This window comes from Engraulis encrasicolus, chromosome 4 (assembly GCF_034702125.1).
Source record: "Engraulis encrasicolus isolate BLACKSEA-1 chromosome 4, IST_EnEncr_1.0, whole genome shotgun sequence".
NCBI lineage: Eukaryota > Metazoa > Chordata > Actinopteri > Clupeiformes > Engraulidae > Engraulis > Engraulis encrasicolus.
Window position 1 is genome coordinate 30528336 of NC_085860.1, and position 27800 is coordinate 30556135.

Sequence of the window (27800 nt, forward strand, 5' to 3'; positions counted from 1 at the left end):
ACATAATAGGTTTCTATGGGCACCTAACATGACCAGGTTCCGGTCTACCTAAAGGGGCGTGTCATAATACTCCTAGCATTGAATAGAACAGTCCTTAGGTCTGCCTAAAGGGGGATCCCCCCCCCCCTTGCAATAATAGAACCCGGAAACAATGGGCCAATGGAACCTCTCTCTCTCTCTACTCTCTCTGGTATAACAGTACGACATTGGAGTTGCCTCAATCAGGCAACAGTACAGAGAGACTCCACTCCATCAAGCGTGCATTATGTTGTTACAAGGGCAAAGAGAACTCAGAAATGCGGCATACCCTTTCACAAGCAGCAAGATTGCATAAACAAATTTGAAGGCATCATTTTAAGCTTGAACTTGAAATAATTTAGTGTTGTTTTAACTTTAACAATTATTCTAATTTAATTACGACAAGCTAATTACAATAATTGCAAGCAGATTGCATAGCTTATGAATATAACAAATCTTTTAAAACCATTCAAAACTCCTGTAGACACACACAACTAACACCCGTATACATACAAAACAGGCTTTTCTTTTTATGCTCCATACCTATGGAATGAGTTGCAGAAGATTTTGTGTATGGACTCTCTGCCCTCATTAGAGACTTTTAAGAGGCCAATTAATACAGTATACACAGAGGAGTGTCATTTTTCTGACTATGCATCACATATTCTACTATGTTTTATGTACGTGTATTGCTCTTAATGTGTTTTTGTAAGTTTATTTTCCTTATTATATGTTTATGCGTCTGTCTGCGTCTTAATGTATGCTACCATTTTGACCAGGACTCCCTGGCAGAAGAGACTCTTAGTCTCAATGGGACAATCCTGGATAAATAAAGGATAAATGAAATGAAAAAGGTGCCGTTACCAGACAAAGCTCCTTCTTGGCTGATGATCCATCACGTTGGGGTTGTCCAGGTACTGGAAGGCCCAGGACACTTCTTTGGTGGTGTGCTTCCCATACTTCACCGTGACCGGTAGGGATGGAGATGGGACCTTGTCCCCACGGTACTCGCCTGTCTTGCAGGTGATGTTGGTGCCAAAAGTCTCACTGCGATAAAATAAATGCACAACAGGCTCTGTGTCAAAGGAAAGGCCAAACTTAGCCGATGCACTACATAGGTATATACAAAATGGACACACACTGAGATATGTGAACACATTGCTGTTGCTATTCAGATTCTCTTTTATTCCATTTTGCTCCACTGCTCCCAAGGTGCATGGAGGCACTTACACAATGCACGGCACATTGCCCACCAAGACGGTGACTTCCTCTTTGGATGAAGTGTTTAGATTCTCTCCCATGATGGTGATGACGGTTCCTCCCGCTTTGGGGCCCCTCTGAGGGAGCACACGGGTGGGTTTGGGATCCTACAGAGAGGTGACAAAAGAGATGAATGTTTAGCATTACATCCAGGTACAGAAATCTCAATGATGACATGAACACCTGGTCTCCAACATTGATTCTTATAGTATCAATATTAGCATTGATACTAACAGTAGCGATATTGATACATCATCAAGGGACCCGAAGTACAAAAATATTATTGCATTGGCAGGAGTGTCTCCTGGCATGGTCTTCATACTTGCATGGTGTACTCAACAACACTAACAAAACCGTTATAAGTATATAGTAGAGTTCATTAGCACACTGATACATCATCCTGCACTAATCACTAAACCATCCCTAATAAGTAACCCTACGTAATTCATGATTTGCTGCTTTAACACCAACACATATTGTTGACCTTACATAACACATGCTGACTAGCCACTTGGAAAAAAGCTTCTAAAAACAGCCTTGAATTCGCACCCAGGAGGGTGCAACATATTGTAAAAAAAAATGATAGAAAAAAGTATTCCCCCTTCATGGTGTCCAGAGGGCTTTACAGCACAGTACAGCTCCAGGCTGGGACAGAAGAGAACAGAACACTTCCTCAGTAACTGCTGAGTGTGCAAGCACTTAGGCACTGGCTGTTGAACACTGCAGGGGTAGACGCAGCCATCCACAACATCACCACCCCAAGGTTCCCCTCGGTGCCAAATCAGCACAGCGTTCGAGTGCGGTGCCTTTGATGAATGTGTCTAGTTAAAATGTGATGTAAATATTAATCTAGTCTAAAGTGGGGGGCCCATATAAGCCACGCTATAGTGGCGATAAGGTTTTCAGCGCTGTGCTGTGTGAACTATAGGGGTTAATGAAGGTTGGGGTGGAAGGAGGCAGATAATAATTGGCTTTTCCCCCGTGTGTGTGTGTGTGTGTGTGTGTGTGTGTGTGTGTGTGTGTGTGTGTGTGTGTGTGTGTGTCACTAGTGAGTTAAAGCAGTATTACTACATGTGTGTGTGTGTGTGTGTGTGTGTGTGTGTGTGTGTGTGTGTGTGTGTGTGTGTGTGTGTGTGTGTGTGTGTGTGTGTGTGTGTGTGTGTGTGTGTGTGTGTGTCTGTGACACTAGTGAGTTAAAGCAGTAATACTACATGTAGTGTGTGCATGTGCATGCATGTGCGTGCGTGCATGTGTGTGTGTGTGTGTGTGTTTGCGTGCCTGTTAAAACAGTCGTGCATGTAGTATGTGTGTGTGTGTGTGTGTGTGTGTGCCTGTGTGTGTTAAAACACTGGAAGTGAGTTTTTTAAAAGTACTACTACATGTAGTGTGTGCTGCTGTGTGTAACTAATATGTGATGAAATAGATGGCAAGAGGTCCGGGACACTCTTTAAGCGCATGTTGATTTTTTTTTGGTCTCTATGACATCCCTTCTCTCTTGCTCATCCATATCCCTCTTGACAATCTCTGTCTTTCTCTCCCTCATTCCCTCTCTTCTTATATCTTTCTCATTACTGAAGCAGGAGGTGAAGATCCCCGTGCGTCCCCTGGCTGTGTGTCTCGACTCCCTAAACACTTTCCTCCATGGTTGAACTATCCTTGAGCAAGACACCTGAATTCTCAATGCTCCAGCAACTATAACCAGTCATACAGTAGGTGAAGAAAGGGGGATGCAGTGGTGCATTTGCATCCTTAGTTTGAGGTTCCCTAAATGAGGCGTTCTCAACTTTTACGGCAAACAAATAAGTGGAGTGCAGCACCAGTAACATTGTAAAGAAATAATAAAAAAAAAAATAATAATTAAAAAAAATGCACCACCACTTTAAAAGTTGTTCCGGCGCCCTTGTAACCAATACCCTGTGGTATAACTATAAATATGTTTGGATAACAGCAAATTGAACCATAATGAAATGTTTCATAATATAATGCAATGTAATGCAATGAAATACAGTGTTACCCGGTAGGTGAAAAAGACTGTGGACGTCCCTCTCTTCTCCCCCTCCACCAGAATCTCCACCGGGCCAGAGAGGGGACCACGTGGGTCCACTGGCCCAATCTCACACACCACGCTGGAAGAGAATGAGAAAAGGAGTGGGGGGGGAGTGAAGAGGGGGAGAGAGGAGAGAGGAGAGAGGAAGGAGGGAAAGAAGGAGGGAGGGAATGGGGGTTGATGGGGGAGAAGAGTGAAGAACAGCGAGACAATGAGGGATAGTTACCAAGGGTAACACTGAGCTGCTGACCAAGTACCCAAGAAAGCAGCTGTCTGGCTGCTTGTGCTTTTGCAGACCAACCCCGCACACACCCTCCACCCTAAACCACCACCACACACACTCTCCTCCAACCCCCCTCAAAATCAATAGCACTCACCTTCTCCCTAAAAGAACGGAGGTGATGTGCTATGAATGCTTATGTGTTTCCTGAAACCCAGCAACTCACAACTACACAACTCCTGCCTTCCAGTGCAAGAACAACAGGATTTAATTATTTCATTTTCTTTTTCATTATTTTTTATTTCTCTAGCTTTGCCTGTTAAGAGCTTTTTGGCGCGGCCGTGTGTGTGGCTTCGGCTCGGCGCCACAGACTAGATGAGGGATGGATGAGGAGCAGGCGTTTTCTCTGCTCAAGTCGTCGAGGCGTCCGTGCCACATGGGCGAGTTGGCGCTCTCTCTCTCTCTCTCTCTCTCTCTCTCACTTGCTCTCTCGCTTATCAAGCGGAGAAGGAGCACCTGCTGTGGAGAAGCTCCCTTTCCTTGCCATCCACAATAACATGGTGACACAGACAAATTACAGAGTTCATCCATCAAACTCCCTTCAGTGACTGGCTGCAGCGACAACAAACAACACCAACAAAAAAAAGAATAGAATTGATTAGGTCTGCATCTGTGAACAGACCTCATTCCAGCTTTCCCCTCCCCTCCCTCCCTGTCATACTTCGAAATTCCCTCCACTGTGTACAATCCATATGGCAAGCACATAACCCACATGTAAGGGCAGCTTTGTTTCCACTGATATGTTTAGTTCTCATGATACACAAAACGCATTACGGGCAAAAAGTGTGTGTGTGTGTATGTTAAGTGCCATGAGAAGCAGCCCACACAGCATCTCTCTCCGTTCGCGCAGGTGTGCACACCTGCCATATATGTTCCCTTCTCCTCAGAGGAGTGGGCAACGTTAAGGTAACGCTCACCTGTGCGAAAAGCATGGGAATTGGAGCAAGCAAGGCAAGGCAAGGCAGGTGCATGGAGGAATCTGGAAAGCTGGAAGCCTGAGCTGGGGTGGTTGTGTGAGAGAGAGAAGCCTCTTTCGACTGAAACGTTGCCGTTTGTTAAACAACAAAGTATATTTTTGGGGCTTGTACCCAGTGTCCAGGCTCCAGACTACCTGAGGCGACCAAAGTAAAAGTAGAAGTACCTGTAATAGACAAAACCACCTGCCATAGTTTCCTTCCAGCAAAAATAACTTCACTGAGTAAGTGGTCTACAGTTACTATAGAGCAATGTCCCCGATTCTGCGCTGGTTGGATCACATTTTGGGGTTTTCTTGTTAGGTTTTTTAGGTTTGTTTCAGTAACAGCAAGGTCTAACCCCCGCTTTAGGTACCATGGAATAATTGGGGTAACCGCTATGTGTACTGTAATATCCTGTGCTAGTGTTGTACTTACACCATACATTTACACACCCTAACTTTCAAATGCAAATGTGATGGGGTGGATACCTGGTGGAGACGGAGTAGTGATTGCCCAGATGTGTGCAAGGCACGCCTGCCACTGTGATGTTCTTGATGTCCTCTTTGTGAATACCAAGGTTGGAGCCTTTTATGGTGACAGCAATGCCACCTTGGATAGGTCCGTAACTGGGTTCAATCTGCACAGAATCAGGGAAGAAATGAAGCGTGCAGTTCCACTTCCAAATGTTTATATTGCGTTGCAATAGATGCATATATTTGTGCAGTCGTTTAAAGTTGCATGCAGCATTGGTCAGAGGCTGAGTTGACTAACTCCACTTTTTAATCTCCAGCTTGAATGACCACATGTAAATATCTACGTGAGTAGAGTCACTCAATGGAAACTTTAAGCTTTTGACCCCATCAACTAAGTTCTGAAATGTAGAAAGATAAATAAATAAAAAAATAAAAAAATACAAAACCCGAAATAACCCTTCAAATTAGAACTTCTCATTTTAATATAGGCACCGCGTGAGATCAAAACCAGGCATGCGTTAGCTTGACTGCTCCATGCCGTCAGCATTTACACTCACGTCTGTAATAGTGGGGTTGGGGCATGGCTGCGAGTCATCTGTCGAGCACAGCTTCTCGTACACGCAGCCCCTTCTTCCTGCACACCACACGCAGTTGTACTTTGGCTCGGCGTTGCGGCACAGGCTGCAGTCTTCCCGGCCCACCGCGCAGTTGTACAAGGTGACTGTGCATGCCGGAACCAAACGAGAACACATTATGAAATGTACAATAGTATATACTAGGCCTGGAACAGTATAATCAGAGATTCTAGGAGTATTATCCATTCTCTCTGGTATAATGTATTGTATTTGTACCGAACAAAACAGTGCTGTACCGAAAGGTAGAGTAACAGACTACTCTGTTCATGTTTTCTACATTATGCTGCCACTACATTCAGTGGCTCATGCAGAATGCTGAGAGAGAATGCAAGAAAAAACTGGTGTAGAGGCTTGTTCTTTGTGACAACTTGTGAAAAGTGCTATTTCTCACACTGATGAAATCTCCGACCCCAAGTAACAGTTTGAATGATTAGTACGTACCGAACTGTGATTTTTGTATACGATACACCCCTAGCATATATGCTATATTTGATAGCTTACAATTTTGACACCAAAGACATGGAAAGTGCCGTTCTTGTGCCCACTGTGCAACTAGGCCTATACAAGGTGCATGGTACAGAGTGCATGGTGGTGGACACAAATGAGGACACGTTTAAGAAAGGACAATGAGGGATTAAGGTCACTGAAGCCCATCTACTTAAAAAGCAAACAGCGTTTCTACTCTCTCACCGCAAGACACGAGTGAAGAGCAGCGGAGCACTCATTAGATTACAGGTTGAATTTCAGGAGACGACTACCAAGTCCTTCTAATGATACAAGTATCTAGCACTTTGCTCCCAAGTCTCACCAATTTGGAAAATCTCCTTGAATGAGCGTAAAAGCCTGAAAAGAAATCGCTGCAACTGTGTGACCCTGTGTGGTTATTTTAATGACTAAGAAAGCAAAAATATGAATCTGTAATCGTTTCACACTAATTAACAGCACCGACGGTGTGGAAACACTCACTGATTAAAGGAGATCGGAAGAACCTGATTTTTCACTTTAAGATTTTGGCAATTACTCCTCATTTATGACGCCGTCGACAGATATAGCCTGGAGTTGGAAAGTGATCCTTGAACGAGACACTAAAGAGTGGAACCCACCGTTTAACAAGCTGTCAATCTTCTTCCCCGAGGATTTGTCTTTCACGTAGAAGAAAATGGTGGTCTCATGTGCTTTGTCATACGAAAACTAAAAGGAATAGAGGAGAAAAAACAAAGTTAACTGCCATCGCTGAGCCAAGAAGGTTGTCACATTTGTATGTGGACTCACATCGGCCCACGACCACAGTTTGAAAGAGATCATCTTTTTCGCCCCCATAGGCACCGCAATTTGCATGCTTGTTTCTATGTGCAACATTTCCCTTTGAATACATTTGGCAGGCACTCAACAACACTGAAGCTAAGGAATTCACTGCGAAACAAGAGCATAGCCGGGGGCATGTTCCCTTTTTCGCTGCAGTGGTGCAAAATGTTTTCCCTTTCAATACATTTGTATCTCTACGCAGAAACAAAAGTGGTTATACTACGAGAGTAGTTTTCTTTTAATGAAGTGCATGTTGTTGGAGCTGACTTTGTGTGCACCAGGGGGTGCTCTGATCTCTGTGTCAGACTCTCTTGCACAGGGTCAAGAAGGACCTGGACCTTACAACAACCAAAAACTTTTCACAGCGTGCTGCTGCATGCATACAGATGTGACATAGGGGACACCAGCAGTATACAGTATTCTAACAAGGAAAATGTTCAATCATTACACTGTCGAAGTGAACGAAGTTTTGCTGAAAACACCTGAGCAAGACATGCTGATCAAGTATTTCACCACAAACAAGAAAAGCACTTCAAAGCACAAAAAAGTATTTCATTTCGTCTGTTATTAATAAATGTTACTCTACTAAGTAATACATGTACAAACTAACAAAGTCATCCTAAACTCTTCAAGTTAGGATTTCATTTTGTCTGATGGATATGATCTTCATCCTGTACTTTGCTCACACCTTCCCTTCAGAACTCATTACTTCATGAATTACTCATGACTCCACTTCACATACTCTCATGGAACTTTATAATAATTCCAATGCTAACTAGGAGTGCACCCATGCTTAACAGAAGTAGGTATTGACTACACACAGAACATTGATAGTTGAATGGCTAGATGATACTGTTTTCCCCAGGAGTTGGTATTCACCATAAAAAACATTAATATTAATGATTAGGTCATTTAAAAAAAGAGAGATAATGATTGAGAAACAAATGATTGAGAAAGCGGGAGTTAGTATATAATCATGTGATAATCATGTGTGCAGATGAACACCTGACTAACATCACCAGTGTCACAGTATGCCTCGCCCTCTCCTCTCACCTCAAATCCAGAGAAACTGTAGAACGGGCCACTCTCTATCCTGATGTCTTCCTCATACTCCATCAGCTCTGTGCCGATCACAAACTCATGATTCTAGAGGGAATGGGAGGGAGTTGGGAAAGACAATAAGCAAAAAAATATGTTTAGCTCTTCAAGGTAAAGAAATGCATTAGACATATTCCGAAATCCACAGTGTGTTCAGTGTGATGATCATTCATTCTTTGGGGGAAGACGATCACACAAAAGTAAATATAGAGATATCAAGGCAAAAGAAAGTATATGTACATACTATTGTGGTAGGGAGTCGGGAAAGACAATAAGCACAATAACATTGGGCTGGCAAGGTAAAGGAATGCACAAGTCAAACCTGGACGTTCATGGGATGTTCCAGTTGGAGAGGCAACATGTGATCTAAATTCCTACGCGTTACCCCACAAATTCCTCTCATATCTGGATCTCTTTATGTGATTTACGGTGTGTAATGAGAGAGAGAGAGAGAGGGGGATGGAGTGAAGCCAAATGGAGAGGAGAGGAGTGAATTGGAGAGGGAGAACAGGGAGACAGACAGAGAAAGAGGAAGCCGACAGACGGCAACGAACCAGCGAGGACAACCAACAATTCTCCATGACTGATCTCACTCAATTTCGGAATGCAGCACACACAGATGTGATGGATTGAAGGTCCACTCCCCCCCCCCCGCCACCTCTACAGCCACAGAAATACAGAAAAGGCTTTACAAGTCTTGATGACTCGAATGACTCACCAGGTACGGAGTGAGCTCGACCCCCTCAAAGCTGATCTGGGTTTTGTGGCCGACAGGAATGAGAATGGGGTCGGGGTTTTCAAATCTCGGACAGCTTGCTGCCTGTGTACATAATACATGAGACAGAAGAACACAAAGCAAGCGTTGGGCTTTTGTGGTACAGGCTTACGTATGTTTTGTGTGTGTGTGTGTGTGTGTGTGTGTGTGTGTGTGTGTGTGTGTGTGTGTGTGTGTGTGTGTGTGTGTGTGTGTGTGTTTGTTCGCGTGTTCGTGTGTGTGTATGTTCGCGTGTGTGTGTGTGTGTTCGTGTGTGTGTGTGTGTTCGTGTGTGTGTGTGTGTTAGTGTGTGTGTGTGTTCGTGTGTGTGTGTGTGTGTGTGTGTGTTTGGTGTGTTGTGACCTATTTCACACAAGATTTGTACCCTTATTTTCTATTCAGCGTCGAGCACCTCACAGTCTCTCATTCCCGTCTCGACCCGCTGCTAACCCCCCGCACAGAGAACATCATTTTCTTGCCATCTAAAACATGTTTCCCTGCATGACCTTTTGAGTGCCATAAGTCACTAATGCGTTTCAAACTCTGTGATTCACAACAGCAAATAAATAAATCACGACAAATAAATAAATAAATAAATAAACACAGGTAAAACACAAACATCCTTGCTGCCTGTACCCTTTTGCTGATTTCATTTGAGAATTCCTTAAAAACTGAAATAAATAATAAACCCAGCGAATGATAACAAACCCAGGAAACCTAAAAAACAAACAATAGCGGAGCTTTACAGATAAAAGTGAAATGAAAGTCAGACTAGTTTGTTAGTGTGTGATTATTACACACGACACACAGTGATTTTCAACCACTGAGACGTGGCACACAAGTGAGCTGTGAGAAATTATCACGTGTGCCTTGGGAAATTATTCAATTGCACATAATTGCTCAAAAAACACTTTTCGTATTAGCAATATGACTAGAAAACATGTTTGTGTTTCTTTGAGCCATATTCAAGTTGATAAGAATGACTGTGTCTGATTAATATAAGCTACAGAGTTTTTAAAAACATTTCTGATTGGAGGTGTGCCTTGAGATTTTTCTTCTATTGAAAAAAATGTACCTTGAAGATTGAGAAAAAAACACCCTCTGCATTTAAACCAACTCACACAGACTCACACAAAGTCAGAGTGCAATGCTGTGCTAGAGTAAGCAGGAGAGTAAGCATGGCCTACTTGTTTGTGTCGGATGATGTTAGGGTCTGAGTCCTGGTCGCTCATGTCGCTGCACGTGTGGTCGCGGGTGTTCCACTGACAGCCCCAGCCGCTGCTGACACAGGAAGTGCACCTGGGGAAGGAGTAGTAGAGAGAGAGAGAGAGAGAGAGAGAGAGAGAGAGAGAGAGGGAGAGGGAGAGAGAGAGAGAGAGAGAGAGAGAGAGAGAGAGAGAGAGAGAGAAAAAAAAGAAAGAGAGAGACAGATGGAGAGAGAGGAGACAGCGAGAGAGAGAGAGAGAGAGAGAGAGAGAGAGAGAGAGAGAGAGAGAGAGGGAGAGGGAGAGAGAGAGAAAGAGGCAGAGAGAGAGAGAGAGAGAGAGAGAGAGAGTGAGAGAGAGAGAGTGAGAGAGAGAGAAATATGGAGAGAGGGAGAGAAAGAGATGGAGAGAGAGAGAGAGGGAGAGGGAGAGGGAGAGGGAAAGAGAGCGGGGAACAAGATTGGGGGAAGGGAGGAAAAGTTGGGCAGTTCAGTTTGGTTGGAGATGCGTGGGCTTGAAAATTGTATTTCACACAGTGTATTAATACGGAGAGCAAAATTAATCTTCCAAACATCTCGTGAAACAAAACCCATTCATCAGATCTTTCTACCCTCGCCTAAAAAACAAAGCAGGAGGAGAAAAACGGGGACCACAAAAAAGGGGGGTTGCAAGAGATTGACTTTCATTTTGATGAATGAATAGGGAAGTAAAGCAATTTCCTCATCCTTGAAACAACAGATCGCCGGGAAAAAAAAGGTATCTAAAGAAGTGTGTTCAATTCTTGCATCAGTCACGCACCACAGTGTATGAATAAAATGGAAACTTTACTGTGGGATGAAAAAAAGCGTGCCTTCTCCTCTTGAAATTCGCCAGCATTTTCTCTTAGAAAATTATAAAGGCAGGTACTTCCTTAACCAGCGCAAGTCATTGTGAGCCATTATGCTGTAGTGAATAATCCCAAATTCACTCGTTCATCCTTCAAAGAGCTGTGTGATGCATAATGCATAGCAGAGCATGGCAACCCGACCGAAGCCCGACGGGCCGGGTCGGAACCCGACGGGCCGGGCCGGACTCGGACAAAAAAAATAGAATAGGCCTATCTGTCGGACTCGGGTCGGGCTCGGGCTTGAACCAAACAGACATTGTGAAAATTGTAAGCAATCAGAGGAAACGTTTCAGTTCATGCAAACGGCAGTTTTGTGATTAAAAAATAAGTAATTGAATATGCATAAATGAAAATGTTGGTAGGCTAGGCCTACTCGTGCGAGTGATTATTATTGGCTGTATGCACGCGCCAGTTACCAGTGGCAACATGGACGCTCACTCCCAGTCAGCCGAGCAGGAATGCCGAGTCAACTTGCTTTCTTAATAAGCGCCAAATACAGTTGTCAGTGAACGCGTGGTCTTTTGTTGTAGGCCTAGTGTAGGCCATGTTTTAGCATGCCTTCGGTGCTGTCTTAAATGTTGAACATAAAATGACGAAGTTTGTCACTGCATTGCTCGCCAAGGATTACATTTCCAGCAAGGGGTAGCAAGGAGCATAATATGGATTAAAGAAGACGCACACGCTACGTGGAGTTGCCTAAGGTAGGGGCGAAGAGGTTTCCTGTTACTACTTTGTCCGCTGTGACATTTCATGTCCTTCACGTAGGTTCTTAATTCTTGTCACTTTTACTGTAGCCTACAGTTGTAACTATGCGCGTGCAACCTTTCCTGATTTTATATTGACCGCATGGACATCAGGGGAAATGACATTCTCTTGGAGGGCCGAACAGGCTACTGTTCTTCGGGGTGAACTTATAGCCCATCCTTCTTAACGACAAGGAGTGGCATCTTCACCGGCTCGCGGGGATTTATTTGCACTAACAGTAACGTAACAAATGCGTCCATAGCCGCGCTGACTGCATCCAAACCGTATTCGTTAGTTTCGCCTTTCTTGTCCTCTCACGCCCCTCCCATGCATTTGATCACAGCACACAACATCTCTGGTCTAACCGAAAGAAACATAAGGTGCGCTGTCACATGTATGCGTGTGTTCTTACTATGCGTGCGTAACTAAATTAGGTATAGGCTACAGCAAATTGCCTCATCCTAGTTGCCTATCCTGGCTATTTATCACGTGCTATTTTGAGTATGAAGGAGGCCACATAGAAAATATTGCTTGCGCACAGGTTCTGTTGTTATTACAGTGGTCTCGGGCTTCGGACGGGTTCGGACACAAACATTTTAATTAGTCTCGGGCTCGGGTCGGGGTTGATCACTTTTCTGTCGGCTGAGGGCCGGGCTCGGACAGAAAAAACCGGCCCGAGCCACGCTCTAATGCATAGTACAATGTACAGTGCAATCGGTTCCATTAATAGGCATTATTGACATTTAGAGATACAGTACAAAATATTACTATACACATACATATATTGTGCATACAGTTTAACTATCTAAATATTGTACCTGACTGTCCAACATAACAGCATACTGTACTACTAAGGAGGGCAAAGGACATCATGAAGCTGCATGTTCAGCTTCTTATGGCAGGTAACAGGGTTCACTCAGGTTTTCAGTTTTTTTGATTAATTTTTAGGGTGCTGGCCCAAATAAAACACTCAAATTCAAACAGAAAGGGGCGCATATTGCATGAAAACTGTTTTTTATTTTTGTGCACAGACGCGCTTCGGCGTGTGCCTTTCTCATTGTGCAACCAGCTATGGGATACAACAATGTATTTGCAAGAGCCAAGACCTTTCACAATCAACAGAATGGCTCTGATATCAGTTAGCATTAATTATGATTCATTATCACGCACAGTATTAAATACCTGCCCAATAAGCAGGTACTGTAGGTATACTGTATAGAGCTAGATGATCACCCCATCTGGGATTAATTCAATGCCACTGACCTTGGCAGTGATCAGTCCATTCCAGCCCTTGCATAACAATAAAATACTGCTCGGGGGAATTATGTATCGGTTAACCTTTATAATTGTGGAGATGACAATTTTAAAGGACAGTGAATACGTTTACATCTATACTTTTTACATGTGCATTTATTCATTTATAAATATATATTGTATTCCTTGTATTCATTACACTCAGTTGTCAGCATAAATACAGCACTGTGACTGGATGCTGACACAAAGGGAGAGGAAAGGTAAAAGGAGAGGGTAGACAAAGAGAGAGGGATGGAGAGTGTGCATGGATGCATGCGTTTGTAAGGGTGTGGGTGTGTGTGTGTGTAACTAGTGAGTTGAAGCAGTAGTACTACATGCAGTGTGTGCATATGCTTGCGTGTGTGTGTGTGTGTGTGTGTGTGAGTTAAAGCAGTAGTACTACATGCAGTGTGTGCATATGCTTGCGTGTGTGTGCATATGCTTGCGTGTATGTGCATATACTTGCGTGAGTGAGTGAGTGAGTGAGTGAGTGAGTGAGTGAGTGAGTGAGTGAGTGAGTGAGTGAGTGAGTGAGTGAGTGAGTGAGTGAGTGAGTGTGTGTGTGTGTGTGTGTGTGTTGAACAACATACGGTGTGTTCGGCGACTTGTGAATGGCCGCTGCACAGTTGTAGAACTTGTACTCGCTGGCCGCCACCTCCACCGTCTTGTTGACGAAGATCTTCAAGGGCACGGCCACAAAATCTACACCACGCCAAGGCAAACAACAACATGTGAGCAGGACACTACGCAGTAACCTTTTGTTCAGCACATTCACATGGCTTATTGTGCAGTTGCTGCACTTATTAGCGACTGCGCAGGGGGGACCCCCACCTTGCTGCTCAGGCGTGGGAGGGATGGCATATGGCTCGGGCAGGCTGCAGGTGACCATGGAGTCCTTCATTACTGCACTGCTTTCGATGGAGCCAAAGGCGCACAGCAGCTGGTCAGCAGGGCCAATGGTGGGCAGGGAGGGGATGTGGATGTCCACCTGTGGGAGGGGGGAAAACATGGGGGGAAAACGAAAAGGACACTTTCAGCATCAGCCTTTTTAAATGTTATAATTAGTCTCTTCGGGCATATTGATTACTGTACCACGGCGTCCAAAGTTGAGCCAATTCTGTGTGCATGAAAATGAAGTTCAGCGTCTTGCCCGACAACTGGTGATCTAATGCTTTGAAGTTATCAGCGAATCTAGGCAATTATACAAATGTATAATAGTCCTTTCGGAAGAAATCTATATCCTATTTTGTGTACAGGAACATTTTAGCAGGAGCTATTCATCAGCACTTCAGGCAGATGATAAAGCTTTTTGTAGGCATTTGTTGTGTGTGTGTGTGTGTGTGTGTGTGTGTGTGTGTGTGTGTGTGTGTGTGTGTGTGTGTGTGTGTGTGTGTGTGTGTGTGTGTGTGTGTGTGTGTGTGTTGTCTCATCTTTCTCTCACCTGCTGTGTCTTCTTGCAGCTGAGGTTCGGGGGATGGAAGGACACGATCTTGACACATTGCTGCTTGGGGCTCCACAGCCAGCCATTTTTCTCCTCCGCGCGCCGGCAGTCCGACCTCCTGGTGCACCTATTTTACAAATGGCCATTAGCTCGCACAATCAATCCAGCTGACCGGGAATCTGTGGCCACTATTAAGAACCTCTGTCTAGAGAGGCAGATTGGTGTGTCCAAGAGCAGAGAGCTTTAGCTTCATTTTGATGCAGTAAAGTCTCAGCGCCAAGCCTTACCTCCCCTCCAGGACGCACCACCCGCAGTAGGGGTCCTTCAGTCCGACACATGACTGGCAGTCCGTCTTAAGACCACATGTCTCCACAGGGACTTTGGTGATCTATTGGATGACCACAACGTCTTAAAATATATCCATAAGAAGGATAATATAGCTCATACAGCGCTTTAGTTAACAGACTCAATATCTCTTAATCATCTTTTTACTGCATTCTCCACTAAATAAAAAACACAAGATGCCTCTGTGGTTAAGATGCCTCGGAGGCATAAAAAAATACAGAGCAAGCTCACCAGCCAATGCAATGTCAAAAAAAATAATGAACCCACCGCAAACAAAAACACAAACACAGATGGTTAGCAGAAATTAGACACTTAAGGCATGTGGTACATCGCTTACCTTCTTCTTGGTGGTGACATACAGGTGGGTCAAGCTCGTGTCAAAAAAGAGGTTTTTGTTGACGGCGTCTCCCGTGGTGTCTCCCGGGCCCTTGTTATATACTTCTGGGTGACTGAACAAGTGAAGCTGAAGAGCAAGAGAGAAATATTGTGAAAATTGAAGTTAAAGATGAACTTTGGTCTCCATCCAAAGCAGCCTATTAAGCCAAGCCCACAAGACGAGGCATCACAAAGGCAGCATGCTCGGTGTTATTTTTATCTGGTGGTCTCCATAGACTCTTCTGGTTAAGTCCATGATTACAGAGCTTTATTGTCTTACAGCTTGTCCCCCTCAGACTCTTGGTGGTGGCTTATGGGTTTTTTAAGCTTAAAACTGTCAAAACTGTGTGTGAAAGGCTGACCTTATATTACCCACAGCATCTGTCAAGGCATTGTGTGTAATTCATGCTACTCTGCGCATCTCTAGCCTCAAACTGAAGGGCTAAATTGACAATCTTCCACACACTTCGCATCCACTGACTGGATTTCACAGACATAAACACACTGAAATTGAGTCTAAAGTAGATTATGGTTGATATTGCATTTACTTTGAAAACCTCCCCGACGGAGTTGCCTAGGAAGGCTATGGTGTGCTCGTGCTCCACAGCAATGGCCACCGCGGTCAGAAGTCCCTTCCTCGTGTACATGGCCTCAGCCGTCAGGGCGAATTCTGGCTTGCTGGCCAGAGGGGAGGGGAGGAAGTCTGCTCCACACCTATAGCGGGCCGCAAAGTTTTTCTGCAGAAGATAGCAAAACAACCATTGCAATCGTTACCTCACAAAATCCCCACAATAGCTACTGTAAGCCCCCTCGATCTCAGCATATTATTGCAGCGAGTGTAAACTTACCTCCCGCTTGTTACAAAGGTCATCTGTTTTGGATGAATAAGGAATATCCACTGCAGGCTTTCCGCCAATCTTTCCTGAGTCACTGTAGCAGGCACTAATGATGTCCTGTATTCTCTCGTTGATTCTCTTTAGGGGGTACAAGCACAAGGCCGACTCTGTTTGGTCCTCGTCGTCGGGGCTGGCCACCACAAACAGCACCCGGTCCCAGGAGACGACGTTGCCGTACAGCCCAGACTCCGTCATGCTGCGGGCGAGCTCTTTCCCAGGACTCGCCACATAGGCCGCCTGCACCTTGTTAAAGCGGTTGTCGGTGCCACAGTTGAGCTGCAGCTCCGTGTAGGAGTAGTAGTGGTCGTCTTGTTCGCAAAGACGTGAAATGAACGTGAAGTTTTTGTTGTCGTTCCCACCCATCGTCCGCGAGAAAAGAAAGTAGATGAACGTCTCGTCTTTGAAAGTGTAGCGGAAGTCATGCATGTATTTGGGGACGAAAGGAATGGCCTGCACAGCAGAGGCATCTATGATGCCCTCAAATATCACCCAATCATTGTAGTTCTGCAGTATCCGCGTGCTGATGAGCTTGGAGCTGTCCAGGCTGCCATAGCCTTTGCCCACCACAAACACGGTGAAGTTGCTGTCCTGAGTACTTAGGTGGGACATGATGCCCACCACGGACACACTGTCCTCAATGCTGGCCACATAGGTCCGCTCGCCCTTGCTGTCGCTGTAGTAGATCAGCTGGTTGATATTGCTCAGGTTGACCAGAGAGCAGATCCCTCTGTACACGCTGCCGCAGATGACGAGCGAGTTGTTGAAGGGGTTGACAAGCAGCAGCTTGTTGGTGTTGTTGGTCTCTTTGGGATCGGGGCAGTTGTTGTGGATGGGCGGCGTGCAGGAACGCATGTCCTTTTTGGGCCCTGTCTCCAGCTTGTGCTCCCTGGTTAACGAGCCGTCCAGTTGGTAGACGGCGTTGACGGCCCCCGCGTACACGCGCCCTGTCCGGGGATCCTGCGCCACGTTGTTGATGGGCGTCTCGGAGGTGAATTCTGGAAATTCTGCCTCCTGTCCACAGACTGTGGATATGCAGAGCAGGACCAGGGATGCCCAAGGCAGACTCGCCATGTCTAGGGAAACAAAAAAACAAGGAGGGGGAAACAAATTAGAGAAATTAACTGATAAAATACTGTAATCTTCTAAAATCTGCATCACCCATTACTGAAACAGCACATACAGTTTGTAAGTCACTTTGGATCATTTGAAAGCAGCTTTAGATAAAAGCATCTGCAAAATGCAATATCATATAATACAGCCTAGCACTAACTGGCAACTTCCTGCAATCAGACTCAAACCTACAATTTTTTACATGCTTTACATAAAAGCATAAAATCATAAAAGCATCTGCAAAATGTAATGTAATGTAATACACCCTAGCACTAACCTGAGACTTCCTGCCATCAGACTCAAACCTACAATTTTTTAGCTCCTCGGCTTGGGATTCAAAGCAACTTGCTGTGAGACATGACCTCGGTGCACTAGTTTCACTGACTGGCATATCTCTGAAGCTGTCAAATGGTAGGCCTCTGCAGTAGTTTGCCAAAGCTAACAGTGAGCTAGGGATGCATAAGGCAATGACTTCCAGGAGATCAAGACCATGTTTGGGCTTTTAAGAGGGCACATTTCTAAAAATTGTTTCAAATGAATCCGAGCCATAACTAAAGCTCATCCTTCTCTTTTCTTCCTCCCACATCAGATAATGGTTTGCCCGCTCAAGCGTTCAAGCAAAAAAGTGAGAGGGCAAAAAGAAAGAAAATTGGTGAGAAAAATTGCCACTTATGCACCGTTTTATGCATAACTACAGCTGGAGAATCAGAGCCGGAGACACAAGAGTGAGAAAGAGACGGAGAGAGAAGAGAGTTATGCATGACACACTAGTGGGAACAGCTGCATCTCAGGGATCTATTAGGTATGACTCAAGGTAAACAACACAATAAACAAACACACAAACAAAACAAAACATTGTAAAACCTCTGCAGCACAAATGTTAAGGTCACAGCCTACAGTATTCTAAAGTTTCGAATAGCTAGAGGGGACACGACACTCCACTCCCCTCCCTCCACCAAAGCTGGAAAAAAAACTAAAGCTGTGGGTTTCAGGTAGCACGCCAGAGCGCTCTGTCAGGAATCCTCCGTCTCGTGCTCGTCCTCGTCCTCCCTCCTCATTTCAGCCACGGGCCGTGAGACGCCAGTGTCAAATTGAAAAGCCCTGATGGAGCTTCCCAGTGGGGCTGCCCAAATGAATGGCTGTTATATTATGTTAACCTTCTACTACGCTATGCCTCAGAGCACTTAGAGGATACGGATTATACATCTACCCTCTGGACCTAGTTAATTTCAGGTTGGAGTCACATTTACATTTAAGTGCCTGTCCTGCCTTATTGCTTGATTTTTCTTAATCTCGCCCAACCCCGATCTGCACACGAACACTTTCGCTTTCACTTTCACTTTCAACACGAATACACACACTCAAGCACGCACACACACAAATGAGAAGGATCCTCCATTTCAATTTCCTTTCCTCTTGGTAAATGTATCTGGCCTGTTTAATTCCCACCTTTAAATACCTTCATTCAAACTACGACAGGGTATACAAACTAGTTTTGTGCAACAGAAAGTTTCTCTAACTGAAGTGCGACTTCACCAAATGACTCGGGAGGAAGACCATGGATGAACCCCAGATGTCGTCGCCATGACACCCAGTGATCTCAGAGTCTGTCAGCTCAAGTGCAGGGCACCCCCTGATGGATTGGGTTTTGAATGTGCAAATAATTCAATACTGGAGCTTTGGCTATGAAACAAATAGGCTCAGATGGATGGGCTGACCATTGGCTACTTGCATCACGACCATTTGTGATTCAATTACTGTGACACAGCTGTTTATGATTGCTATTCAAGGTCAATACCCCCTCCGCTTAGCTGGTATCAATCACTGCCAGGCACTGATGCTGAATGAAAACAACTGCAGGCAGCGCGAGACATTCACTAACCTGTCTGATTAAACAGGGCCTCATTAATCCAAATTGTTTTGGAAAAATGTAATCAGTGTCACAATACAAAGTTGACATTTAAATAAAGTGGTTGTGCGCTGCAGAGAAGCACTTTATTGGCTAGAGCATTCCTGGCTGGAGCAGAAATTGGTTCAGTGAGGAAGAAGAAAGGCAGAGATGGTATTTGCATAATCCATTTGGTCAGAAATAAATTGCGTGTGTGAAGACCAGCCTGATGCGAGTCATAAATATCAAGTAATTGTGGTTCGAATTAAAAGCTTTTGCGCAGACAGGTAACTCCTCCTGGCTGCTTCACCAAAATTCTCTTTCAAGTCAAAAACAGAAGGTATGCATGGTAAAATATGAGCAAAGATATGTCTTGTTCCGATGGAGGGAAAAAAATACAGGAATGTGACTCTCCAGCAACTTGAATGACTTCAAAGAATCCTCGTTTTATTCATGCAAAACTATTCCGCTCTTGAAGAAGTAAAAAAAAAAAAAAAGTTTGGCATTTTCAAAATTTCTCTCAGATGTCGAGCACTGGTCACTTGAATCTGCAAAGAATGGAATCTTTTACAGTGTTCAAAGACATTTTCCCACATCCAAGGATGCTCACGTATTCTTTTCATCACTTTTCACACTCTTAAGTCTGTGTGACACTAGAGTTCAAGAAGCTTCAAAAAACCTACAAGGGAAAAATCAGCCAACAACACAAGGGGATTGCGGGAAAAGTGTGCTTACCATTCCGAAACCCCTTGATCTGTTTCCCCATGGCTGCTATAAAACACAAGTGCACACCACCAAAAACAAAACAAAAACGAGCTCTTCTCAAGCATGACTACACAAAACGCTGAATAAATAAATGAACGTGTAGTGGTGTGTTCCCCTACAGCTACACTGTAGCAAGATGATCCTCTCATGGACACGGATAAATAATAATGAAATGGCCTAGTCACTAATGAGCCTGGTAACATCTGGAAAAACAGCGCCAGAAAGCCCTGAATGTGAAATTATAATCGTCTGGGAGAATAGAGGAGAGCGGGAGCGAGAGCGAGGAGTGAGAAAAGGCTTACCTCCAGGATAATACAAAAGCATGGACCGCTCTCATTAGCGCGGGCTTGTTAATGCTGAAACACGTTTGGCTAAGTAGGTTGAGAGGAGGGAGACTGACAGTCTCCCCAGCCATCTAAGGGTACTACTCACTCACTCACTCACCTCACACACACATGCGGAAGAAGAAACAAGACACTACATGCTCCTTCTAGCTGTAAGATATACACAGATATTCACCCGGGGAAGGTGAAAGATGTGTCTAAACAAGCCGGGCAGAGGAGGGAAAAAAAGGCAAAGCTTCTGAGAGAAAAAAAAGAAGGGATTATGTTAGCAGAGCAGCAAGGAGGTCAGCAGGCAGCTGGTGGAGAAAGCAAAAGGAACACACCCCTGTGTTTGCCCAGCGCATAACCAGCACTAGGCCTGTATGCTCGGTCAACATCCCAGACCATTATATCAGGGCACACACAGGAACACAAACGCACACACACAGAAACAAATGAACACACACACAGGCATACACACACACCCCACCCCCCTCGCTCTCTCTTGCTCGTGCACACACACACACACACACACACACACACACACACACACACACACACACACACACACACACGAACACACACACACGAACACACACACACACACACACACACACGCACACGCACACACACACGCACACGCACACACACACACACAAATGAACACACAGAGGCATACACATACACCCCATCCCCTCACTCTCTCTTGCTCGCACTCTCACACACACACACAGACTTGTGTGTACAGTGCTAGAGAGTCGCTGATCCAGGCTCCAGTCGGCCGTGGTAGTGCAGCGTGAATGGCTGCTCCTCTCCTTGACCGCATATAAGGAAGTCAACTATGTATTAAGGAAGTAAGAAGGGCTGATGAGTCAGTCTCCAGGGTGCAGGCTGATTCGTTTGACTGCCTGTAATAGTTCTTAAACATCTCTGATTGCAACTCTCACAGACCCACACAAGCACTTAGATGCACACACACAGTCGTATGGATCAAATCCATTTCAAAATAAATAAATAAATGAATAACTCAACATGAGAAGACCCAGGCTACAGCACAGTAGTAGAGCACTAATGCACTTGACTAGTGTTGCACGGCTATACATGGGGGAGTTAATGCATGGCATATTTATGTGTTTACCTTCGCAGATGATTACTGGAAATCATTGAAGCCTTCCGGCGACCGGAAAGGGCGAATAGGGAATTAACCCCTTCCTTCCCATTCCTTTCCTTCTTCCAGTGGGATTGTTCAACTCCAGGTGTAATTTAAAAAATGCGATGTGTGCCGGCACCCGCCTATGGACCATGCAGGTTGTCGTCGTCGCACAATGACATTGTCATTGTGAATGAATGAACGCTTCCACATGGAACATTCATAATGGGCGCCTCTTCTTCTTCCTCTTTTTTTCCCTTCACTTCGCTCTTTTCTTTCATCCCTTCTTTTTTCCTCCCTTTTTCCCCACATGAATGGCCCAAAACATAAAGAGCGGGGGAAATCTCATTCAACGCAGATACCAACCCCTCCCCACACACCCCCACCCCACCCCACCCCTGCCCACAGTCGCAAAGCCAGGAAGAAAATTGTTTTAGAAGTGCTTAGGAAAGCTCGTGTGACAACGGCAATCCAATTTCCATATGAACAATTACCCCACCGTCAGGCCTGGCACTTCATTTATTTCAATTTGACTGACTTGGAGAGCGCTCCTGCCTCATCCAGGCAGGCAGGCAGGCAGGCATGGGAGAGGCAGGGACAGGGGCAGGGACAGGGCAGCCGCCCAAGCCATTGTCTGGCTTCACACGGGTGGGTCCCCGCTGCTGCTGCTGCTGCTGCTGGGCTGTGCAGAGCGAGTTAGCGAGGGGACACAGCTGTCCTGAGCACGACAATGCACCCCACAGCACCGCGGCACAACACAGCATAACACACACACAGCACACCACACACAGCAACAACAACAAAAAAACACTCCACAGAGATGGGATGCGCGTCTTTGTGTGTGTGTAGGTGTGTGTAGGTGTGTGTAGGTGTGTGTAGGTGCGTGCGTGCGTGCGTGCGTGCGTGCGTAGAGAGGTGCATAACAGGGACAAAGACAGTATATATATTTGGTTGCGTCAGTGTGCGTGTGTGTGTGGGTGTTGGGGGGGGGGGGGGTTCAGCCAATGTAGGTTTACAAATCTACATCACAAATTACTAGTGTGTGCTTGTTTGCTTGGGAGACTGAGTGAGTACTGAATGAGGGTGCATGAGAATGTGTACGTGGGTAAGAAAAGAGACAATGAGAGAGCAGAGCCTCTGTGTATATACTGTGAGTGTGTGTGTGTGTGTGTGTGTGTGTGTGTGTGTGTGTGTGTGCGTGCGTGCTTGCTGCGTGGGTGCGTGCGTGCGTGTGTGTAGAGGTGCATCGGAAGTAGGTGCATCGGAAGTTTACAAATCTACCTCACAAATTGCCAGAGTGCACTTGTTTGTTTAGGAGTGAGTAAGTTTGTTAGAAGGAGTGAATGAGTGTGTGCGTAGGAGAATGTGTATGTGAGTGGGAGAGAAAGAGACACACACACACACACACACACTGTGTCTCTGTGTGTCTCTGTGTGTGTGTGTGTGTGTGTGTGTGTGTGTGTGTGTGTGTGTGTGTGTGTGTGTGTTAGAGTTCTCAACGGGTCGGGTCAGCCCGAAAAACCCGACGGGCCCTTTGGGTTCGGGCCGGGTTCGGGTCGAAAATATAAGCATATGGCTCGGGTCGGTTCGGTCCGCGGGCTCAATCTTTTCCGCCCAGTGAAAAAAAAATCAGTTCTGCTGTTTACCGTGAATCATGGCGAATTTCCCCTTGATGGGTCAGTAAAGCTAGACCTAGAATCTATCTATCTAAATATAGGCCTATGTAGGCCTGCGTAACGAAGGTCTGGCAGGCTGCTGCATGCAACCTTGCGCAGTGCTTAATTTGTAAATCACAAGGTACCAGAACGCAAAACAAACATCACATCACAGCCATGATGAGTTGGAAAGAGGTCCCGGAACGCACAGAAAAACTACATTGGCTACATTGAGTCCCATGTCAGCTCATGGAACCATACTTTTGTTTCTTAATACAAGGTACGGTTGGCAATCCAATGACTATTTTAAACAACAGCCATAGTAGGCCTAGCATATTAAATGCTGTAATGACAACAACCAATATTTTTAGTTTGATCGCTAACTTTATTGCTTAGTAATCTCAGCAAATGCAGTGCATGGAAATTATGTTTTCCCCATGAGGTGAAACGAAACCGAAGCGGTCTTCTACATAGGCTATACTAGAAAGGACAGTGGCTTTCCAATTAGGTTATCCTTTCCACGTATTCACACAACGTTGGCATATGCGTATTAAACGTTAAATCCACGCTTTGTTGGCGACTTTGTTGCATATAATTTGGCTAATCAGCATGTGCTGTTGCGATATGCCACTTCACTATTTAAATGGCTCGTGCATGGTAAGCGAGCGGCAGCGAAGGTGCCGGTAGACTTGGCTTTTCACACTGACTGTCTGCTCGCGTTGCGGTCTGGTTGAAAATCCCCTCAGCAAATGTTTTATTTGGAGCGTGTAGGCCCTGTTTGAATGAAATATCACCTTGTCTTTGCTGTTTTCGTGCTCAAATTGACTTTTAAGCAACTGTCGGGTCTTGGGGCGCACACACATGCGGAGCGCTCGCCAGCCGAGGAAGATCTCATCCTCTCACCTAGGCTATCTGTCTTTTTTGCTACATGGCTGATCAATGCACCAACCGTAGCCCAGGTGCCACTAGAAATTAGTATGTCCAAAACCTTGTGTGCCGACCAAAATTTTATGAAACTTTTAAACAATGTTTGGCACAGCCAGGCTTTCCATTTCATCCACGCATATGAACAAACAAGGAGGGAGGGGCAACCTCACGTACATTTGATCAGATACACGGGGTGGAAATGTAGTAAGCCTAAATTTAGAAGTCAAAACAAAAGGTGCATATTGTTGTTGCCGTGAAGAGGCGGTTATTGCAATCGCGCTGTGGATGATTCTGCTTAAATAGCAAGAACGTTTCCCCATTTCATATTATGTTTCTATTGTGGAACATATCTTTTCACTAGGTTTTTAAGTGGGTTATGCAATTTACTGCACATAGCCTAAGTGCCCTTAAAGACCCACCACAACCCGTCATTCTCCATAGGATAACGTGGGGAAACTCGACCCCCGACTTCGGGCCTCGGGCCGGGTTCGGTTAGATAATTCTAGTGATGTGTCGGGTAACATCGGGCTCGGGCTTTAAAAGCCACGGGCCGGGTAGGGTCGGGTTGACATTTTCAGGCCCGTTGAGAACTCTAGTGTGTGTGTGTGTGTGTGTGTGTGTGTGTGTGTGTGTGTGTGTGTGTGTACACGCGCGTCCGCATATGTTTCATTCAGCCTGTATGCATGTGTGCGTGCAAGTGATCGAGAGAGTGACAGCGAGAGAGCGAGAGAGCGCGTGTGCGTGTGCGTGTGCGTGTGTGTGTGTGTGTGTGTGTGTGTGTGTGTGTGTGTGTGTGTGTGTGTGCAGATTTGTTTTGGGAGTCTCGTCTGTGAGATCTGCATGCTGCATTGCCAGCAACATTTCATGGCGAGGCTTTCCATCTAGAGTTGCCTGGTGCTTCTTTATCAGTGTCTGGATTGCTGACAGTCATCCTCCTTCTCTAACGCCCCCCCCCCCCTTCCCTAACTACAGCTGTTCCCTCTATTGCAAACTGGGGACATCATACGTCACACACACACACTCCAAATTAAAATATGTACACACAAAAATTAAACACACACACACATGCAGTATGCACGCACGCATGCACGCACCCTCACACACACACGAAGCCTCACACACACACGCACCCTCACACACACACGCAGCCTCACACACACACGTAGCCTCACACACACACGCACCCTCACACACACACGCACCCTCACACACACACGCAGCCTCACACACACACGTAGCCTCACACACACACGTAGCCTCACACACACATGCACCCTCACACACCCGCACTCTCACACACAAACAAAGGCTGGGATGATCTCCAGTGTATTCTGGCTTTCTTTGCTGTGTTGTGCTGTGCTGTGCCATGGCTGAATGAGCTGTTGTGGCTGCACAGCACACGCATCAAGCATCAGGCATGGTGTGACCATTCTCATTCTGCCATGGACACAGCTGGCCTAGCTGAAACCCGATTAAATGCTGGGCTGAATAGGCCAACAAATATAACCTTCCACTCTTTCTTTATTTCATTCTGTCGCTCATGCCCTCTCCATCACGGACGCTCTCTCTCTCTCGCTCTGTCTCTCTCACTCTTTATTCCACTCTCGCACCGTCTCTCTTCTCTGTCTGTCTCAATCACTCTCCCTCTGACTGTCTCTCTCTCCCTCGGTTTGTCACTTTCTTCCAGTCTTTCTCGGTCTGTGTCTCTCGCTCTCCGTCTGTCAGTGTCCAAAAAAGTTAAATAGAGACAAACATTTTCATACTGATGTACAATTAAGAAGTCCGAGCGAGAGCGCAGTGGAAAGAATCCATTACACACCTTATTGGCCACAATGATTGTACTTGAGGAGCATTAAGGCCAATGAGGCGTGCCGATATCTAATATGGTTTGGTTTCACTCTTCAGCTCCAGAGCTTTCAAGGGGAATACTGATCCTTCAGCACCTTAATGTCATTTCTCTTCACACGGCACTATCATTTTTCTCCACCCCCTAACCACATAAAAAGAGGAAGCTGCCAACTCTGTCTCTCCACCACAACACACACCATTATTAATTTTTTGCTAAAGATATGTGTTTTTCCCTCAACACTGTATTTCTCTTTCTTTCCCATTTCAACGGCAAAAAAAAGGTCAAGGCAGAGAAAATATCACGAGAACGTGTGTGTGTGAATTATTTTTCTGACATTTTACAGTCGGGCAGAAAAATGGCCTCTTTTGTTGCTAGCAGTGAGCGTTGCTGTGAGTAGATCGGCGTATGAGGTCATGGCTGGGTTTCTCATGATGAATGCACATCGTGGCCATGTGTGAGGTGAGGACCCATCTGCTTTGTGGCCCTAGACAGAGAAAACAGCCACACGGCGCATAGCCGCATCCGAGACAATGACTTAACTCATCCGGCAGATAACGTTTTCAGGGGCAGTTATCTTACAAGCATGGGTATGAGTGGGCCATGTGACACGACCGAGGTGAGGCGCCATGACGATAATAATGCTATGGTCACTGGCTTAAGAGGGGTATGTCTGGATGACGGTCTCTGGTTGCTACGATACAAATGCCTGTAAAACGGGCTAATAGGGAGAGTGATCCATTTAGCCATGTGAGGTATAATTGCAGGGGGAAATCAAGTGAGTAGGCAGGCAGGCAGGCTAGCAAGCCAGCATCCTTTTAAAGCAGCCATGCTCAATAGAGGCATGTACCGCACACTCATCTTTATTTTATTCTACAGGGTTCCATTTGATCTATGTAACTAGCTATGATCTATGCAATTAGCATGAACCAAAAGAAAATGACAACAATGACACTGGAGCAAATGTGTAGGCTTACTTTAATGTCCACATTCAATCTCGGCGATCATGAATATTTTATATACAACTCACATCACACGCTTTCCAAACCCACCCATACATGTAGCAAAACGTGAAAAACCTGAAACGCAAGGCTGGTGAAAGCCATTGCACTTTAAGCAAAAGCCTTTTTTTGCTAAGCCTGGTGCACTGCAGCGAAGCAAGACAGGAGAGCTTTGGTAATGGCTAAACAAACACCATTATGTGGTCGTTTTGATGGCGACGCTAAAAGCACAGGTCTGTCAGGAGCGCAGTCTCTGCTTTATTCCCCCGCGGTCCGTCTACTCTAATTACTCCTCTCCTCCACCAAACAGAAAGCCCACTCGAGTGTGGAGCCCAGACCAGCTAACCGCTGCTAGCAAGGAGCGGCAACAGGTTGGGGTCGGGGTCGGTTGGTCTGGTCTGGTGGGTGCAGGACCCAGAGCAGTCAAAAGCCATAAGGGACCGCTCTCTGTGTCGGCTAATTCACCCCTTGTATTAAAAAAAAAAAGAAAATCACGGGCAGAATTAATGAGGCTGAGCAGAAGTACAAGTCATCCAGCCGGGCCCATTTCTCTGTTCACACTTTCTCTCTCTCTCTATGTCTCGCTTTCCTTCCCTTTCTCCCTCTCTCCCTCTGTATCTCTCTATCTCTCCATCTCTCCATCTCTCAGTGGGAGAGCTGTGTGATGGTGATCCTTGGCACACAAACACACACGAGCCACACAAACGTCGCTGAGTGTGCGCCCGCCCGGCACCAGTTAGAAGTGTGCAGACGCTCATTGACTAGGAGCGAGTGATTAGGTCCTGCGAGACAGCCCTGACCTTTTCCTCAAGATCAACATGTGTGCGTTCCTCAGCTTTTATGGATGCTGTGGGGACTAGAGAGACTGCCTCTCCGCATGGAAATGTCAGCGGCTAAAATCTGCCAATCAATCCGCAGTGTCGCACGCGCGCTGCTGTAGCCTCATTTGCGTGCCAAATTGCCATGCGGCTATTTTCGAACCTCACTAGCTGGCTGGCTCACTGGTAAATGTAAGAATGTCTTTTGGAAGGCAATAAATTGTGCCCCCATCTACAAATTCAAAAACATCAACATGCATATACACACAGACATGTGCGAGCACAGACAGACACACAAAGACACGC

At 45.6% G+C, this 27800-nt stretch overlaps 1 protein-coding gene across 1 annotated transcript in view; it reads right to left on the reverse strand.

Annotated features, from left to right (window-relative positions):
* plxnb2b (plexin b2b) overlaps positions 1-27800 on the reverse strand; it is a 138661-nt gene that overhangs the window by 24937 nt on the left and 85924 nt on the right. Inside the window, exons 3-18 of the mRNA XM_063197132.1 lie at positions 15964-17084; positions 15664-15852; positions 15078-15203; positions 14683-14783; positions 14396-14522; positions 13786-13942; positions 13545-13656; positions 10014-10125; positions 8791-8892; positions 8028-8120; positions 6773-6860; positions 5592-5755; positions 5050-5198; positions 3293-3404; positions 1249-1385; positions 883-1065 (exon numbers count right to left, since the gene is read on the reverse strand). Coding sequence (XP_063053202.1) covers positions 883-1065; positions 1249-1385; positions 3293-3404; positions 5050-5198; positions 5592-5755; positions 6773-6860; positions 8028-8120; positions 8791-8892; positions 10014-10125; positions 13545-13656; positions 13786-13942; positions 14396-14522; positions 14683-14783; positions 15078-15203; positions 15664-15852; positions 15964-17082 — 3071 coding nt within the window. The 5' untranslated portion in view covers positions 17083-17084. The remainder of the gene's footprint in view (positions 1-882; positions 1066-1248; positions 1386-3292; positions 3405-5049; positions 5199-5591; positions 5756-6772; positions 6861-8027; positions 8121-8790; positions 8893-10013; positions 10126-13544; positions 13657-13785; positions 13943-14395; positions 14523-14682; positions 14784-15077; positions 15204-15663; positions 15853-15963; positions 17085-27800) is intronic.